The sequence below is a fragment of the Canis lupus genome, chromosome X, assembly GCF_003254725.2.
Source record: "Canis lupus dingo isolate Sandy chromosome X, ASM325472v2, whole genome shotgun sequence".
NCBI classification, from domain to species: domain Eukaryota; kingdom Metazoa; phylum Chordata; class Mammalia; order Carnivora; family Canidae; genus Canis; species Canis lupus.
Genome location: NC_064281.1, coordinates 95,632,965 through 95,653,415, shown reverse-complemented (window position 1 = coordinate 95,653,415; position 20,451 = coordinate 95,632,965). Strand labels below are relative to the sequence as shown.

Here is a 20,451-nt window from a genome sequence, read left to right as displayed (position 1 = left end):
ACCAATATGGTACCATTCCTTGGGGGGACCAGATAGTCATCTGGTGGCAGATTGGTTACACTGAACCCCTTCCATCACGGAGGAGGCACTGACTGTCTTCACAGGAATAGATACATATTCTGAATACGGATTTGATTTTCATGCTTGCAAAGCTTCTGCCAGCACTACCATGTGGACTCACAGAATGCCTGATTCATCACCATGGTATCCTACTCAACATTGCTTTCAACAAAGGAACTCAGTTTAGCGTGAAGTAAGTGTGGCGATGGGCTTGTTCCCATGGAATTCTTTGGTCTTAGCACATGTCTCATCACCTAGAAGCAACTGGCTTGATAGAATGGTGAAATTTCCTGCCAAAGGCTCAATTATGGCACCATAACCTGCAAATTTGGGGTACTGTCCTACAGAACCTAGTATATACTTTAAACCAAGGGCTAATATATCGTATCATCTCCCTTGTTGTCAGAATGTGTGGGTCCAGGATTTGAGAGGTGGAGGTGGGATTGACCCCTCTCCCTCAAGAAATATTTGCTTCATTCCTACATCTTGGACTCAGTGGATTAAGAGGTTCTAATGCCCAAGGGAGAAATGCTTCCACAAGGGAACATGTCAGGATCCTGTTTTGGAAACTGACATTGCCCTCTGGCCATTTTGTGTTCTCCATGCTGTTTAACAGGCAGGCAAGGGGTCACTGTACAGACCAGGGTGGTCTATCCTGATTACCAAAGGCAGATTAGGTTGCTCCTACACAATAGAGGCAAGGAGAACTATCTCTAGAACTCAGGGGCCTCACTGAGGTGCCTCCTATCACTCTCTTGTTCAATAGTACTGGTCAGTGAAAACTGGTAATCCAGTCAAGGTAAGATTATAAGGATTCACATCCGTGAGGATGAAGGTTTAGGTCACTCTACCAGGGAACATATCCTGTTCTACTGAGATGCTGACAGAGAGCAAGGGAAGCATGGAGTGGGTGGCAGAAAAATTGAAGCTATGATTATCAACATTGGGCCTGCTTCTAGCTACAGAAGGAAGGACTGTAGCAACTATGTTTTTAAAAAAATTAAAATATTTTATTTATTTATTTGAGAGTGGGGGGGGTTGAGGGGGCAGAGAGGGCACACACCGGGGGAGGGGCAGGGGAAGAGGGAGAGAAAGAATCTCAAGCAATCTCTACTCCCAGCATGAAGCCTAATGCAGGGCTTGATCCCACAGCCCTGATGACCTGAGCCGAAAATTAGAGTTGGACACTTAACCAGCTGAGTCACCCAAGTGCCCCTATAGCAACTATGCTTTATGTTAGAGCCCCCATTCCCTTCTTTTTTAATTTTTATTTTTTTATTTATTTATGATAGTCACACAGAGAGAGAGAGAGAGAGAGAGAGGCAGAGACATAGGCAGAGGGAGAAGCAGGCTCCATGCACCGGGAGCCCGACGTGGGATTTGATCCCGGGTCTCCAGGATCGGGCCCTGGGCCAAAGGCAGGCGCTAAACCGCTGCGCCACCCAGGGATCCCTTTTTTTTTTTAATTTTTATTTTCCCCATTCCCTTCTACTGTATATGAAAAGCACTGGTGGTGGTGAATATTTTAGATTTCATGTGGAATTATGAATGAATTGACATCCCCCTGCAATAATACAGTAGCTGATGGCAATTTGTACATTCTGTTGGAGGGCATGGGTTTTTCATCTGGACGAAGGGCAAGAGTGGTTTGGAGGGGCAAAAGGAACAGTCAGTGCTGGGAATTCTGTTTTCCTTTTTTTTTTTTTTTTTTTGGTTAAAGATTTTATTTATTTATTCATGAGAGACACACACAGAGAGAGAGAGGCAGAGACATAGGCAGAGGGAGAAGCAGGTTCCACGCAGGGAGCCCAATGTGGGACTCGATCCCGGTACTTCAGGATCATGCCCTGAGCCGAACGCAGATGCTCAATCGCTGAGCTACCCAAGCGTCCCGTTTTTTTTTTTCTTTGTTCCCTTTCAAGATTCACTTTACATCCTTCTCCACTCTGCTCTGTTCCCTGACCCATATTAACTGCATTTGGCTCCCCCCCCCCGCCCCCCCTTATGGCTTTCAGTAGCCATCAGCCAATGGGAGGTATCAGCCACAGGAGATCAGATGGTAGAAGGAGGAAAACTCAGGACATGTATTCCCCACATTCCCTCCCTGCAGGGATGTGAGTTGGCAGTGATTTCTCTACAGAAGGCCACATTTCCTGTGTAATGTTTCTTTCCTTATTATTTTATTTTTCCTTATTTCCTCAGTTTTTGGTAACCATTCCCTCTCCTTGCCTCTTCAGGCTTACAGATGGTAACGTCTTTCAGTGTTGCCAGCCCTGAGGTGCCTCACCATCCATTGCTGATTTCCCTTAATCTGGCCCACTCACATCCTTGTGCATGGTTCCTTCATTAAACCCTCTTTAGGAGAGCCTGGCTGGCTCAGTCCATGGAGCATGTGACTCTTGATATTGGGATTGTAAGTTTGAGTTCCATATTGGGTGTAGAGATTCCTTAAAAATAAAATCTGAGAGGCACCTGGGTTGCTCAGTGGTTGAATGTCTGCCTTTGGCTCAGGTCGTGATCCTGGGGTCCTGGGATCAAGTCCTGCATCAGGCTCACTGCAGGAGCCTGCTTCTCCTTCTGCCTATGTCTCTGTCTCTCTCTTTCATGAATAAATAAACAAAATCTTTTGAAAAAATCTAAACAAAAAAACCCCACCTGTCTTTAATTATCCGCTTTGAGAGGTGCCTGGGTTCCTCAGCTGGTTGTGCATCTGCCTTCGGCTCAAGTCATGATCCGGGGATTGAGCCCCACGTTGGGCTCCCTGGAGCCTGCTTCTCCCTCTCCCTCTGCCTCTCCCCCCTGCTCCTGTGCAAGCATGATCTCTCTCTCAAATAAGTAAATAAAATCTTTAAAAAAATAATTATCCACTTTGTGTATGTCATCTATTTCCTGTCATGAACCCAACTGATACAATTCCTAATACTTGTTTATACATACCTTCTCCCATTTTTGTTATCAATCTTTCCACAGGTTTATCTTTTTTTTTTTTAGGTTTCTCTGTTTTATTAGACTTTTCAACCAACCAATTTTTGGTTTTATTGATCTTTTGTATCGGATATTTTCTTTTTTATTAATATTTGTTATTTTGAAACATCCTTATTTTTGCTTTCTTTCATTTACTGTTATTGTAACTTCTTAAATTGGATGCTTAGCTTCTTAATCTCTAGCCTTCTTTAAAAATACAAAGGTTTCATGACAAATATCTTTCTAAATACCACTTTGGTGGCAACCCATAATTTTTTATTAGTTTTCTTTTTTTTTTAAGTAGGCTTTATGCCCAATATGGGACTTGAATTCATGACTCCGAGATCAAGAGTTGCTTGCTCTACCAACTGACCCATCCAGGTGCCCCTATTAGTTTTGATATGTAATATTTTGATTATTGTTCTGTTCTAAGTATTTTCTAATTTTTATTTTTTTTATTTTTTTATTTTTTAAATTTTATTTATTATTTATGATAGTCACACACAGAGAGAGAGAGAGAGAGAGGCAGAGACACAGGCAGAGGGAGAAGCAGGCTCCATGCACTGGGAGCCCGACGTGGGATTCGATCCCGGGTCTCCAGGATCGTGCCCTGGGCCAAAGGCAGGCGCCAAACCGCTGCGCCACCCAGGGATCCCTATTTTCTAATTTTTAGTATGACTTTTTTCTTTGATGTATGATTTCAAAGTATGTTTTGAAATTTCCAAACATAAATGTTTTCTTTATCTTCTTGTTACTAATTTCTACTTTAATTGCAGTGTGGTCAGAAAATGTGAACTGTATGAAACTGATTCTTTGAAATTTGTTGACTTTTTTTTTAACCTAGTATATGATTAACTTTCATAAATGTTCCATGTGCTGGACCACTACTGGATGACATATTGCTTTTGTATGAATTAGGAAAATGTGCTCTTTCTTCCAGATGGATATAGCACCATACCTGAGCACGTGGTTTGGCAAATCCATCCATGGGATGGATTTTGACCCCCGTTTGTACCCTTGGCTAAGTGCTTTTGATCAGTGAACAGTCTGTACATGGTGGCTTGTTCATGTGTTCTTGTAAAGAATGTTTATTTTCCAGTTGCTAGGTACAGTGTTCTTTGTGTATCTACTAGAACCAGCTTGTTCATTTGATGTTCAAATTTTCTACATCTTTACTGATTTTTTTTGTCTGCTTCATCTATGAATTTATGAGAGAGACGAATTAAAGACTCACTGTGCTGGTGGATTTGTCTTTCTCCTTGAATTTGTGTTAATTTTTGTTTCACATAGTCAAAGCAGTTGAATACATCCAAGGTTAGTATCATATTTTTTCTGTTGAATTGAAATTTTATCAATATATTGTAACCTTCTTTATTTTTTAAAAATTATTTTTAAAATATTTATTTATTTATTTATTTATTTATTTATTTATTTGACAGAGCGAGAGAGAGTGAAAGACAGTGAACACGAGCTGAGGGAGGCAGAGGGAGAGGGAGAAGCTGACTTTGCTGAGCAGAGAGCCTGATGTGGGGCTTGATCCTGGGATGTGGGGCTGGATCCCAGGACCCTGGGATCATGACCTGAGCCAAAGGCAGACATTTAACCAACCCAACCACCCAGGCACCCCTAAAAGATTTTATATTTAAGTCATCTCTACACCCAACATGGGGGTTGAACTTACATCCCCAATATCAAGAGTTGCATGTGCTATCAACTGAGCTAGCCAGGCACCCTTTGTAACCTTCTTTAAATCTAGTAATTATTTTTCCCTTGAAGTTTGTTTTGTGTGATATTAATTTAGCTGTAACAGCTTAATTTTTGTTGATCATACTATTTCCTGGTGTATTTCTTTCTATCATTTTTACTCTCAAATTTACTGTGTATGTGTGTTTTGGGGCTATCTCTTAAAAATAGCTAGACTTCTTTAAATCCAGACTGATAAATCTTTACTTTTAACTGGAGCATTTGGTTCACTTACATTTTACGCAATTATTGATATATTTAAGTTTAAATCTACAATCTTCCTCTATTCTCTTTGTCCCACTTTTCCAAAAAGTTTTTCCTCCTTTCTTGCCTTTTTTGGATTGGTTGATTTTTTTTCTCTTTCTCTCTTTTAATTTCTCCCCTCTTGGTAGTTTGGAGGAGATATAATATCCTTTTATGATAGTGGTTATTCTAGAAATTTTGATATGTATATTTAACATAATTAAGTCTTTAGTTAATAGAAATCCATTACCAATAGTCAGCATTCTAGGGCACAATTCCACAAAGGATACAGTTTTTGCATTCATTCTTCGATTATTTATTTTGTCTTGTTTGGCTTGACCTTACACGACCTGAAATTAACCTATCACTCCATGCATCAGACTGTCAACATTGAACACCCAATCCTTAGCCTTCACCACAGACCTCAGTCCCTGCCTAGTCCATTGGTACCCCGGAGCCAGTGAGATCACCAGGGAACAGTACTCTCAGCGCCTGAGGTAATACCAGACTGATAGTAAGGAACAGGCAAACCAACAGCAAAGATTTAAAAGATACGATAGCTTTGCAATCTTATAGAGTGAAAAGCCAATTAGCTCTGAGGAATTCCTAAAGGAGTCATAATAACATGTAAAAATAGTTCTGCAGGCTCTGGGAGAAGGGAAAATCAAGGCTTCAAAGGACATCACTGCAGTCAGGTCATACCACAGTTGTGGCATACTGAGTAGTATGCATACTGCACATAGTTCAGTGTTTGGAAGGAGAAATCACTGTGATAAAGTGGCAAGGTAAACCACAATACAGCAGAATATTGCCATTGGCTCTCAACAGGGTTATTTGCACTGAAAGAGACATTTTACAATGTCTAGAAAGCCTTTTGTAACAACTGGTGTGTGTTGGGGGGTTATGAACTGCACACCATCCTCCCTGTCCTCTGTAAAGATCTATTTGGACTCAAATGTAAATAATGCCCACTGCTATAGGTTATCCATAAGCAGCAGGAGAGCGTTTCTTGTATCACAAAAGCCATTCTGTAATAAAGATTTCAGATGTTTTTAAGGGAGGATGATGGTGCAATGAGGATTTACTGTGCCTTTCTGTTCATTTTTGAAGAATCCATAATAATGAAAAATGAAAAAAATCAGCGAGCATATCTTTGAACCTCCTTGAAATGGCATAGGGTCTTTATGAACAGATTTCACTGAAACTAAACGGTGTGTATTTTCTAATTAGTGGCTTTAGGACTTCAAAATCAGACAGGACGTTAGGAGACTAGAAATAGCTGATGAAAAACAATCATGAACAATGTAGTATTTTCCCAGAACTTATTCTGAATACAGCCTATCCCTCCAACATCTTTTCAATGCAAATGAACCTGATCCATTTGGTGAAAACTGCCAAATTTAGAAGGTACTAGTTCTAAAGTTCATACTTTAATATATGTGTGATAAGGTTTCCTTCTTTGGTTTGCCTATGCTTTCTAAAATTTCTGCCAAACCCGTATTTTAAAAAACTTTTAAAAAAATATTTTATTTATTTATTCATGAGAGACACACACAGAGAGAGAGGCAGAGACACAGGCAGAGGGAGAAGCAGGTTCCATGCAAGGAGCCCGATGTGGGACTCGATCCTGGGCCTCCAGGATCACACCCCAGGCTGCAGGCAGCGCTAAACTGCTGCGCCACTGGGGCTGCCCTAAAAAACTTTTTTATTTTGAAAAGTTGCACAAATAGAACAGAAAGTCCCTGCATGTCCTTCACTTAGACTCCTAGCATGTTAATATTTTACATTTTCTTAATCATCCTAGGGTTTTCTTCTGAGACATTTTAGAGTAAGTTGCAACATAATGTCCTATTACCTCTCAGTACTCCAGCGAGTATTTTCTTAAACAAGGACTTTCACATTAACCATAGTACAAGTATAAAAAAAAACAAGAAATTTACATTGGTAGAATATCGTTAGTCTACAGATATTCAAATTTTGTCAATTGTCCCAATAATGCCCTTAGCAAAGGAAAAATGATCTTTTTCTGGCTGGGGATCCGTTGTCCTGTCTGTTGTTTCTACTCATCCGGAGGAGTTCCTCAATATGTCTAGATTGTCTTTAGTGACTTTGATGATTTTGAAGAGTGCAAGCCAGTAATTTTGTAGACTGTCCCTCTATGGGTTTGTTTGATGTTCCCTCACGATTGAATTCAGGTTCTGCGAATTTCCGTGTCATGAATGCTACAAAATTGGTTAGTGCTTTTCTTACCACCTTATCAGGAGGCAAATGATGCCCATTCCCGGGTGTGCTGAGTTTTCATCATAATTGGGACGGTGTCCGCCATATTTTCCCACCATAGTTCCTATTTCGCCTTGGAAATAGTATTTTGTCGGGAGATACTTCGAGACTCTGTAATGTAAACAAGTTGTTTCTTATGGTAATTGCGCCCCCTAGTTTTGTCTAAGGTTACGGAGACAGAGGCTGATTACAGTAGGGTGTCAGCGCTGATGGCGGCAAGTGTTTCCAGGGGTCAGTTTCTGCTTGTATCCCTTGTATTAGCATGTCTAGCACATAGTAAATGGCTGCTTATTTTCTGATGAATTTCTTTGATCTCAGCAGTTAGTAGCGTGTATTGTAAATTGATCTTATGTTAGTTTTTCCCACAGACTGTGAGCTCCTTGAGGGTAGGCACAATGACTTAGTGCTTCTCTGTCCCCAGTGTCTAGCACACACTAGGTGCTTGAAAAATACATGTTTGAATTAGTGGCCTGGAGTAGATACTACCGAAGAGGACAAGGGCTATGTGTCGGTCTGGGGAAGGCATTCTTCCTGTTCTAAAGGGAAGCCAGAGCAAGGGTTGTAGAGGGCGCGGTCGGCGTAGTCACGGCCAAGGACCCACGGGTCTCAGCCACCTGGTTGGAGGCCAGGCCTCGGGTTTCCGCGGGTGGGGAAGAAAGTGGGGCGGGAAACCGAAAACCGAACTCGCAGCTCCCGGCATTCCCCGTGGGCGGTGCTCCCCTTTGACCCCTCGCTCGCGTGCTACACATCCGGGCCTCTGCTACTAGTGAGGGGAAGATGGCGGCCGCAACTGTGGTGGTTCCCGTAGAGTGGATAAAGAACTGGGAGAAATCAGGGAGAGGCGAATTGTGAGTGTCCGGGCTGGAGGCGGGCGCACGGCCGGGCCGGGCCCGGGCGTCAGCCGTGCTCTCCCTTGTGGGGAGAGGTTGTGGGGGGAAGATGTGCCCCCTCCCCCATCCGGGCGGCGGGTGTGGAGGGTTGGCTAGGAGTTTCGAACTCGGGGAGGAGAGGTGCTGGTAACCGCCGCCGACCTCCTTCCTTCTCTGGCCTCTCCAAAATCCTCGTTGCCCGCCGTAGGCTGTCTTCCTTTAGTGTCTTAGCAGAACTCCCGTTTCGCCCCTGCGGGTCTACGCGCTCCCGCTCCGTCTTTTTGTCCCCCTCTTCGCTTGAGCTCACTTGGCTCCTTTCTCTTTACGGGGCCGCGCCGGGAGGGGGGGTTCGGACTTTACATCTTTGTGTCCCATTTCTTCACTCTGCACCCGTTCGACTCTGCAGTTTGGAGCCCGACGCCTCCTTTGCCCGAAGTCCGAGGAGGGCGAACCGTCCCGACTCCCTCCCCTCCTCTCCGCCCGCTGCCGCGATGCCCGGGGCGTCGCGAAGAGCCCCGGTTGGCACGTCTCGTCCTCCCGGGGAGCGGTCTTTCGGATTGTCCCGGCCTCGCGCGGCGCCGCTGGCCGTGGGAGAAGTGTAGCTGGGATTGCCGCTTTCCCACGAAGACCTACCGGCATTTCTTTGCTCCGGCTTTTCACTTTAGAGCCATTTCGGTTTTGATTCAACTTTCGTCATTAAATGTTTCTTAAACCCCATTTTGTCCTGGGACTGCAACTAATTTTGGCGACTCTCAGGGTTCTCAAGTACCTGGAATAACGCGTTCCCTTTAGTCATAAAACTTGTTTTTTTCCCCTGGTAATACAGAAAACAGTAATTTGCCATACCCGCGGTTTCCTCGCCCCAAATTTCAGTTCGCGCTCCCTCGGAAAGAAAGGAATCGTTTAAGCAGTAAAACCCCAGATTCAAAAACAAAGAATTTATTTCTAATTTCGTTCTCTGAATCGCTTTATTAACCAAAGCTCAACGCTGTATGAGCTAACTCTCGTTAGCCATTTTTGCGGTCGGCCGCCCCCTCCCCCCATAGTTTACGGTTGCTCGCGCGAAAGATAACGAATCTTTGGAACTTCGTTACTTCGAACGAAACCCGGGGAATGCGTTGCCCGATCTTGCGCGTGTGATATTGCCAGCTTGTATGGACTCCTCCTTCTCCCCTCCCGCGCCCTCCCTCCCCCCGGCTCCACGCGCACTCGCACTCGCGCTGCTTTACCAAGTCTTAACTGTGTGAGCTCTAGAATTGTATTTCCTGGATAAGCGGCGGTCTTAGCCACTTAACTAGCTGAGTGACCTTGGGTAAGTTCCTTAACCACTTTGACCGTTTCCCCTTGAGTAAATTGGGATTAATAAGTACTCTATTCAAAGGATTGTTGTGAAGACTAAATAATACCTGTAAAGCACTTGGCTTATAGTAAGTGCTCAAGTGATAGCTATTAAAAGTAATATTATTATTCCAATCTTTAGATATTTAAACTTCTCTGGACAGCTCTTGCTCTTAAAGTCTGTACCACTCAGGTTAGCAATTAATTGGTCTTTGACTTACTGCTGCATACTCTTGTACTCTAACGAATTGAGAGACCCTTGAAGAGTGGGGACTATGTTTCATATTTAGTTTGGTCGCCCCTCCCACGCCGTCCCCCCACTGCAGGCCCCAGCTCCCGCCTCACTCCCCCTCGCCTTTCTAGCATATGCTTGGAGTGAGAGCTTTTTGGTTTATTAAATGAGATGTCTATTTGATAAACATTCATTTTTAACTGTTAGGAACATTTTCCAGATCCTTGTACATGCCATTTAACAAATTAAGCTATTAAGTTCCTTGTGTGCAGGGAAGGCAGAACGGGAGGTTACCTAAACCATCGTTTTCATCTATATTAGATTAGGATAACCTCCCCAAACTGATAAATCAGTTCACTATTTTGTTTACTTATTTAGGGCCTGTCATCTTCATAGATTGCTCAGCTTCCTTGTTACATCTGTTTTTGACAGTTTTATTATTGCTTTTACCTTAGAATGAGTGGTATTAGGGCTAGGAGGTGAAAATCTGAATTCTGATTGGCTTCTTGGCAGTGGTTGGAGAAAAATAGTGATGTAGGAGGTTGAAATACGTTGTCAAAATGAGATTTTGGATACACTGTGTGTATATTTGCATAATCCATGCTATGTGTATTGTTCCTGAAGAGCTTTTTCAAAACTGTTAGGGCTTATTTGTATGTAGTTACTCCATGACGTGAGGAATGTTGTTTGAATTATAGTAGATCCAAATCAGTGTAGTTTTATAATTGTATTCTGTTATATGAAGAGAGCATAAGGTGGTCAGTTGTATGACATAATCGGATATTTTAAATAGACAAACACATCATCATCCAGTACTTAGGCTTCATTTATTTGACTCCTTTCCCCTCTTTGAAAACTTGGTTGCATGTAGTCTAACTTCAGAGTTCTTGTATCTAGCATTTCATTTTATTAGAATGAATGGGGTTGTAAATATATTACCCAAAATCTTTTCCTTTGTCTGAAAACAGAGCTTCTTAAATATAAACTAGCAACTAGAAATGTTAAAAAATGAAGTTAATGTGCCAACAGATAATTAGCAAATCCATTTATAGATTTGGCTTTTAGAATAGGACCAATATTGTAAAATACACAAGAAAGGTGAACATTCCAAAGAATTAGAGTACAGAGAACTCTCAATGGTTTCACTTGCAGACATATTCCCTGAATATTAATTTAAAACAAATCAAGGCACCTGGGTGGCTCAGTGGTTGAGTGTTTGCCTTTGGCTGGGGTTGTGACGCTGGGGTCCTGAGATCGAGTCCTGCATGGGGCTCCTTCAGCCTATTGCTCTGCCTCTCTCTCTGTCTCATGAATAAATAAATTAAAATCTTAAAAAAAAATAAATGCAAACATTTGAATTCTGCCACATATGAAGGATACGGATTTAATCACTTTAATTTTGGAAATAGAGTTTTAGTTTCTTGACAACTTCATTCTAGCATAGGACTTGCTATGATTATACTAATAAACTTGCATGTACTGGTAGATACAGTGGTGAAGTTTGTTTTTAGTAAAATTGTTAACACGGGGAACTCAGCATTTCTTTGTGTCACAAGCAACCTTAATGGATTTATGTTCCACGGTGTTAATCTGAAGATGTTAGCCTCATGTCCATACCTGGTCTAATTTTGAGATATTTTATTATATATTATCTATTTGTTAGAAGAACTTAATTATTTTAGTTTTTAAAAATTTACATATCAATTTGAAATTTTTGTTAGGTCTTATTTTTGGTAGTTAAACTTTTAAAATTTAATTGGCAGAGTTTTGGTTGCCATTCTTTTTCTTCTTCTGCTACTAAATTATTTTACATGTTACAGAACTTATCTAAGTGCATTTGGATGTTCATTAAATGTCTGACCTGAATTTTTGGAGGGAGGCAGGAGGAGGGAGTTTATGGCAAATAATCATTCAAAGAGATTTGTCTTGGTTGTTGAGTCTTTTTTTTTCTTCAAAAGATACTTTAAATTCAGCTGCTTCATATTTTAGTTTTCATTGGCATTTATTTTCTCATTTTGACCTGTATTCACCAGGTAAGAATAAGTCTTGGTCCATTTTCCTGGTAAGAGGTGTGTTTTTCAAAAAAATGTAGCAGTATCAGGAGATTTTCTAGGCTTTTGCTTTCTTTGTTAGAAAAATTATTCTCCAATGCTTAAATATTAAGGTAGAGAGAATGCTCTTAATGTACTTCTATGCAGGAACCTTTGCTTTTTAAACATTTCCTGTTCCCTTTCCTCCGCATAAGTGAATATTTTCATTTTCATAAATGCATGTTTCAAGATAAAACTGCATGTCAAATATCTCATTTTTGTGTCATATTTCTGTTCTGATAATGATAGTAGAGGCAGTACTTCGCTTCACCAAATTTAGCCTTTTTTGTTGTTTTGCTTTGAAGACTTAATTGAAGCACAGATTGACATCAGCGTTTTATGTGTGAAGCCAACTTTGAGATGTTGGCCATAATCAAATAGCTCAGGCTTGTGGTGTGCTTCCTTTTTTTACTGGAAAATGGGTTCAAGTAAGGTGGAAAGCTAATTACTCCAGAAGTATTCACAAAATATGTGGGGCCTTGGAAGAATTTTAAGACATTCAGTTTAATTTCACAGATCTTTGACAGAATGTAGATTCTGTCTTTGTTTTCAGGGATCTGAGACAGCATCTCCACAATAGCACCATATTGTTTTAAAAGTGGAAAAACTGGCAAACTCAATTATTTGAAGATTATGAGAGGAATAAAATAATATAGACTAAGGCATAATATTTGATTATTTTTAAGCCACATTGAAATGAGCAACTGTTGGAGGTAGTTTTGTTTTTTTCTTCCTTTATAATTTAGGGTAGAGTACTAAAACTGTTTAACAGGTGTGGTAAGACATGCAGCATTCAGAACCAGAATTTTTTAAGGATACTTTATGTTCTTCTTTTAGTGAATTACCTAGGGAGAAGAGCATGGACTGATTGGGGGAACATTCTTAGCAATTGGTTTAGTTTCCTCCTACCATCCTACCACTAAGGACGAACTTTTATACTAGGGAAATAAAAGTATCTTATGCAAGTGAATTGCCTTATCATAATAACCATCAGTGATTCCTTACACAATTTGAGCAAATCTTTGAGATGCTAATTGATACTTCGTGATGACATTATTACTTGCATTTTAACGAATATGTTTGTGGCCTTGTGACTGACTGACAAGATGGAATTATGTTTTAATTATTTCTTAAAATTATGTAACAATGGCCGTACCTTTAGATGAGGTGGGATGAGGTAGGAACACTGACATTCCCTCTTCCCTACTGGAAGGATTATTGTGAAAGACATGCTTTAAGCTTATTAGCACAAATAGAAAATGAAGCTATTTAAAATGTGAATAAGCAAATACATTCACCATAAGAAGGAATATTTGACCTTGCTTTTTAGTAGCTGGGATACAAAGGGAAAGGTGAGTTACTTGATTCCATTCCATTCTGTCAAAAACCAGTGTTTCCTACTACTACTGTCTACAGGGAATTGAACCTTTGGGGGCAGTGAGAACCACAAGGAATTGTTTTATTTATAGCAAATATTGAAGTGATCTTGATATACTTTCTCATATATTTCCTCTTAACAAAAAGGAGCTGGATGTAGACATTTTTAGATTACATTTTCTGATGCTAGTCTGAATCAGATATTTCTGTGTTGCTTGTTGGAAGGAAGATTGATTTTGTTTTATATTTCAGATAAGCTTGTGGTAGGTTTAACATTTTGAGAAATTAAAAGCTTAACCACTGTTCTCAATGCATTGGAAGATCTGTCTAGTTCTTCAGGGAAGTAGTTGAAAGTTCTGGGGTCAAACTTAAATCGGTTTATTTCACCATTTATAATGTGCTCTGAACATTTTTCTTTTTTTTTAAATAGAAGTTGGTTAAAAACTAATAACTAAATGAGATTTTCAAACTATGCAGATTTAATTAGTCTCCTTTGACAAGACTTTTTTATTCTTTGATTTTGAAGATAATTTTGTGAGACTCACAAGTGAATTGTTGACCAGAAAAAGTTTACTTGGGGATCCCTGGGTGGCTCAGTGGTTTAGCGCCTGCCTTCGGCCCAGGGCGTGATCCTGGAGTCCCGGGATCGAGTCCCACATCAGGCTCCTGGCATGGAGCCTGCTTCTCCCTCTGCCTGTGTCTCTGCCTCTCTCTCTCTCTCTCTCTGTGTGTCTCATGAATAAATAAATAAAATCTTTAAAACAAAAGTTTACTTTATTGACTTTAAAAAACCTTACTCTGCTCATCAGATGATGGGGTATTGAAATAATCAGAAGACAGAATGGCCAGCTGCAACAGCATAGATAATCTGCAAAGTAGATAATCTCTCTGTGGGTGATTTATGTGGCATATTTCAACTTTAGGTGTGATATAGAAACATACTCTATTAGTCTAATAAGTTATTTTATGGACTTATGGGAAAAAGATTGCTAGACATAAAAGTAAAGAAAATATGCATTAATTTTTTGTTAGAGCCTTGTGCAGCTTGTAATAGGAATATTTCTTTTTGTAAGTTGTGCAATTAAATATAGAAAAGTGCATAAAACATAAACGTAGAGTTTAAAGAATTAGTGTAAGATGCACGCCTGTGTAACTCACACCCAGGTCAAGACAACTGCCCTTCCAGATTTCTCATTTTTTACCTCTCCATGGTAACCATTATCCTGACATTTATGGCTTTCTCTTCCTTGTTTTTATTTGCAGTTTTATTACCCTATAAGCTTAAGTTTGTTCTTGAATTTCCTATAAATGGAATCATAGAGAATGTATTCTGTGTATCTGGCTGCTTTTGCTCAACATTATATTTTTAAGATCCATCGATAATTTTGGAAGTATTAGCCATAGTTATAGGATGCTTCATTCCATAACTGTACCATAATTTATCTCTTATGCTATTGATTAACAGTTTTACTGTTTTGAATTTTCAGCTATTACCAACAGCGCCAATAGAAACATTCTTAAACGAATATCTTGGTGTACACAAGCACGTGTTTTTGTGGTATATATAAGTGTAAGAAATCACTGGGTTCTAGATTGTGACTAACTTTAGCTCTCCTTTCAACTGTGAAAACTAGGGCAGCTCGGGTGGCTTAGCGGTTTAGCGCCGCCTTCAGCCCCGGGGCGTGATCCTGGAGACCCACGTTGGGCTCCCTGCATGGAGCCTGCTTCTCCCTCTGCCTGTGTCTCTGCCTCTCCCTCCTCTCTGTGTATTCTCATGAATAAATAAAATCTTAAAAACTGTGAAACTATTTCAAAATACATTCCCAACAACACTTGTGTGAGAGTTCACCTTGCTTCACATCCTCACTGTTAATATTTTCAGACTTTAAATTTTTTGTCAATATGGTATGTATGTAATGATGTTTTATTGGGGCATTTATTTTTTCTTTTTCAAAAATTTATTTAAATTCAATTAATTAACATATAATGTATTACTGGTTTCAGAGGTAGAGGTCAGTGATTTATCAGTCTTATATAATACCCAGTGCTCATTACATCACATGCCCTCCTTTTTTTTTTTCTCATCACATGCCCTCCTTAATGTTCATCACCCAGTTACCTTGTCCTCACCCCCCTGCCCCTCCAGCGACCCTCAGTCTGTTTCCTATGATTTTAAAAATGGAATTCCTGTTGCAGGGGCTTATGTTTTCATGGGCATCTTTTTATGTGTTTTTGGCCATTTGAAATTTTGATTTCTTGTGAAAGGCCTCTTTATATTTTTTCTCCCATTTTTCTATTGGATTGTTAGCATTTCTTTCATTGACTTGTAGGAGTTCTTTATATAGCCTGTATTTGTGTCCTTTGTGCATTATACTGTATATGTGGCAGATATCTTTTGTTACTATTTGGTTTGTATTTCCGCTCTTAAAATGATGATTTTGGATGAACAGAAGTTATTTATTTTAATGTCATTTATTTTATTATTTTTAAAAGATTTTATTCATTAGAGAGAGAGAGACATAGAGACAGAGAGAAGCAGGCTCCATGCAGGGAGCCTGATTTGGGGCTCAACTGCTGAGCCACCCAGGCGTCCCTTAATGTCATTTTTGATCCTTTGCTCTATGATTAGTAGTTTTTTTTATTTTATTTTATTTTATTTTATTTATTTTTTTATTTATTTATCTTTAATATTTTTTCTTTATTTATTTATGATAGTCACAGAGAGAGAGAGAGAGAGAGAGAGAGAGAGGCAGAGACATAGGCAGAGGGAGAAGCAGGCTCCATGCACCGGGAGCCCGACGTGGGATTCGATCCCGGCTCTCCAGGATCAGGCCCTGGGCCAAAGGCAGGCGCCAAACCGCTGCGCCACCCAGGGATCCCAGTTTTTTTTATTTTAAAAGATTTTATTTATTCATGAGAGACACAGAGTGAGAGGCAGAGAGAGAAGCAGGCTCCATGCAGGGAGCCCGACGTGGGACTCAATCCCGGGTCTCCAGGATTACAACCTGGGCCGAAGGCAGTGCTAAACCATTGAGCCACTCGGGCTGCCCTGATTAGTAGTTTTTTTGTGCTTAAGCAATCTTTCCCCATTCCAAGGCAAATGCACTTATTCTCCTATGATTTTCTGGAAACATTATTTTATTTTATTTTATTTTTTATTTTTTATTTTTTAATTTTTTATTTATTTATGATAGTCACAGAGAGAGAAAGGGAGAGAGGCAGAGACACAGGCAGAGGGAGAGGCAGGCTCCATGCACCGGGAGCCCGATGCGGGATTCGATCCCAGGTCTCCAGGATCGTGCCCTGGGCCAAAGGCAGGTGCCAAACCGCTGCGCCACCCAGGGATCCCTGGAAACATTATTTTAAAAATATTTTACTTATTTGTTTGTTTATTTATTTATTTGACACAGCGTGTGTGTGCGGGCTCTGATGAGTGAGCACAAGCAAGGGGAGTGGCAGGCAGAGGGAGAGGGAGAAGAGCAGGCTCCCTGTTGAGCAGAGAGCCCAATGTGAGGTTCAGTCCCAGGATCCTGGGATCATGACCTGAGCCAGAGGCAGCACTTAACAGGCTGGGCCATCCAGGCGCCCCTGGAAACATCTTATTTTGCTTTTAATTTTTTAAGCCTTACCTGAATGGAGTTGATTTTTGTGTGTGCATAAAATAGAGTTTTATAGAAGTAGAATTTGCAATATATTGTTGTTGATGATGTAAATGAAGAAAATCTAGCCTCACACAGGTAAATAGTTAGCAAAAGGAGAATTTTAATAGTCTTTTCAGATAATTGAAGATAGTATTCTTTGATTATCATGACAAAATTTGTGAAGTGGTAGTTTTTATTTTGGAAGATTTTATTTATTCATGAGAGAGAGAGAGAGAGAGAGAGAGAGAGAGAGAGGCAGAGACACACAGGCAGAGGAAGAAGCAGGCTCCATGCAGGAAGCCTGATGTGGAACTCAATCCTGGGACTCTGGGATCACACCATGAGCCAAAGGCAGACGCTCAACCCCTGAACTACCCAGGCATCCCATGAAGTGTTAGTATCTTAGTGATTTGTTGCAATGTCAAATCCAAAACAACATCAGTGAACTTTCTGTACTTTTTAAATTAAAATGCATTTGCCTTTTACTTGGGATCTTTTACCCATGCATTATTTTGCAGTATCATGCATTGGTCAATTGGAAAATACTGGTTCACTGAATGATGCACCTTTTCAAAGTATTGACACAATACATTGTGTTAAATAAAAGTCCCCCACCCCCACATTCTTTAATATCATCACTGAACTAATCCGGAAAGTTTTTGAGAATTGGGAACTAGTCAAGTCCAAGGTGGTAGCTATAAGTTTTTCAATACTTGAATTTTTGCTTGAAACCTTATATTTTATCATTGGCAGCAAATACTCTCAGTTGTTTTCCTTGAAGTGACTGGCTCAGTTGGTTCATTTTTGAGAAAATGCCTGCCAAAAACCCAAGTCTGAATAACCATTATCAGTTCTTTCAAGTAAAAATGGCATTCTATGTAAAAGCAGCTAACTCAACTCACAATTTAAACAATTGCTTAAGTGATTTTCTGGAGACAACCATAGTATTTTAGTGTGTGGCAGAAATGCTTTATGTGTACTTTCCATTTTGTCACATAGAATATTAAAATACATGTTCTTAAAAAGACGTGTTGTCAGGGCTCAGGATTTAATTAAATATTTTTCACTACTTCAAGCACATTTTTTCATTGTAGGTAAAAGCACATAACGAGATTAGCCTTAATGAATTTTTAAGTGAATGGTACTGTGTTAAAGATAAGCACAATGTTGTACAGTAGATCTCTGGATGTTTTTCATCTTGTGTAACTGATGTTTTGTACCCGTTGAATAGCTACTCCCCATTTCTCTTTCCCTCTAGTCCCTGGCAACCACTGAAATTAAACTTTTTGCTTCTATGAGTTTGACTCTCTTAGATATATTTCAATATAAGCAGAATCGTGCAGTATTTATGCTTCTGTGACTGACATTTCACTTTACATACTGTCCTCAAGGCTTATCTATGTTGTGGTATATGACAGGAGTTCCTTATAGCTGAATAATAGTCAATTTTATGTATATGCCACATTTTCTTTATACATTCATCTGTTGATGTATATTTAGATTGTTTCTACCTTTTGGCTATGTGGATAATGCTGCAGTGAACATGGGAAAGCAAATACTTTTTGAAATCCTGATATCACCTCTTGTGAATAAATACTCAGTGGGATTGCTGGATTGTAGTTCTATTTTTAACTTTTTGAGGAACTTCCAAACTGTTTCTCACAGGTGCTGCACCACTTTACATTCCCACCAACAATTCACAAGGGTTCTGGTTTCTCCACATCCTCCTCAACACTTGTTATTTTCTGTTTTTTTTTTTAAAGATTTTATTTATTCATGAGAGACAGAGAGAGGCAGAGACACAGGCAGAGGGAGAAGCAGGCTCCATGCAGGGAGCCCCACATGGGACTCTATCCCAGGTCTCCAGGATCCCACCCTGGGCTGAAGGCGGTGCTAAACCCGCTGAGCCACTGGGGCTGCCCTTTTTTTTTTTTTTTTTTTAAAGAAATTTTTTACAGCAGTTTTAAGTTCACAGAATAATTGAGAGAAAGGTACAGAGATTTCCCATTGCGCCTACACATGCATAGCCATCTCCCTTATTTTCAACATTCCCCACCACAGTGGTACCTTTGTTACCATTGATGAATCTATATTGACACATCACAGTCACCCAGAATTCATAGTTTACCTTTGACTTCACTCTTGGTGTTGTATATTCTATGGGTTTGTATAAATGTGTACTGATATGTATCCTCCATTTTGGTATCAGAGTATTTCCCCTGCCCTAAGTATCCTCTCTGTGTTCTGTTTGTTCATCTCTCTGGCTACTCCCAACCCCTGGCAACCACTGATCTTTTTACTCCCCATAGTTTTGCCTTTTCCAAAATGTCATATAGTTGGAAATACACATTATATAGCCTTTTCAGATTGGTTTCTTTCGCTTAGTAATTTGCATTTAAGGTTTCCTCATGCCTTTTCCTGGCTTGATAGCTAATATCTGTTCAGAACTGAATAATTCCATAGTGTGGATGTACCAGTTTATCCATTCACCTACTGAAGGACATCTTGGTTGCTTCCGGGTTTTGGCAGTTATGAATAAAGCTGCTGTAAACATCTATGCGTAGGTTTTTGTGTGGACATTTCTCACTTCTTTTGGGTAAATAACAAGGAGTGAGATTACTGGATCATAAGGTAAGAGTATGTTTAGTTTTATAAGAAACCGTCAAGCTATTCTAATGTGGCTGTACCACTTTTCATTTCCACCAGTAATGATTGAGAGTTCCTGTTGTGCCACATCCTTAATAGCATTTGGTGTTGGCAGTGTTCCAGATTTTGGCTATTCTAATAGGTGTGTAGTGGTATTTCATTGTTTTAATTTGCATTTTCCTAATGACATGATGTAGGGCATCTTTTCATATGCTTATTTTGACATCTGTATATCTTTGGTGTGAGGTCTTTTGCCCATTTTTAAATTGAGTTTTTTTATTGAATTGTAAGTTCTTTGTATATTTTGGATAACTCCTTTTATCAAGTGTTGTTTCTATTTTTGTTTTTTTGATAATGGCCATCCTTACAAGTGTGAAGGCGATATCTGTGGTTTTGATTTGCATTTCTCTGGTAAGTGATGTTGAACATCTTTTCATATAACTTTTGGCCATTTGTATGTCTGCTTTGGAGAAATGTGTTCAAGTTCTTTGCCCATTTTTTAATTGGCTGGATTTTTTGCTATTGAATTATAGGTGTTCCTTATATATTTTGGATATTAACCCCTTATCAGATACATGGTTTGCAGATATTTTCTTCCATTCCGTAGGTTGCCTTTTCATTCTGCTCATTGTTTCCTTTGCTGCATACACAATTTTTTGATTGATGTCCTACTTGTCTATTTGTTTTTGTTGTTCTATCCAAGGAGTCATTGCCAAGACCAATGTCGTATAGCTTTTCCTAGGGATTTCGCAGTTTTGGATCTTAAATTTATTATTTAATCCATTTTGAGTTGGTTTTTGTATGATGTAAGATAAGTGTCCAATTTCATTTTTTGCATGTGATTATAAATGCTGTTGAACCTCTTTGTGAATTTTTAGGTTCAGTTACTACATTCTTTTTTTTTAAAGTAGGCTCCATGCCCAGTAAGGGGCTCAAACTCACAACTCTGAGATCAAGAGTTGTGTGCT

General features: G+C 39.8%; 1 protein-coding gene across 9 annotated transcripts in view; it reads left to right on the top strand.

The window, feature by feature from the left end:
• THOC2 (THO complex 2) overlaps positions 1-20,451 on the top strand; it is a 129,900-nt gene that overhangs the window by 9,665 nt on the left and 99,784 nt on the right. For 5 of the 9 annotated variants that reach the window (XM_025431115.3, XM_025431114.3, XM_049107487.1 and 2 more), the window contains exon 1: positions 7,992-8,138. The exons of 3 other annotated variants lie outside the window; for them this stretch is intronic. In XM_025431115.3, coding sequence (XP_025286900.1) covers positions 8,068-8,138 — 71 coding nt within the window. In that variant the 5' untranslated portion in view covers positions 7,992-8,067. Of the gene's footprint in view, positions 1-4,322; positions 4,339-7,991; positions 8,139-20,451 lie in introns of those variants that run through there. One more of the 9 variants, XM_049107490.1, reaches the window with a different exon arrangement.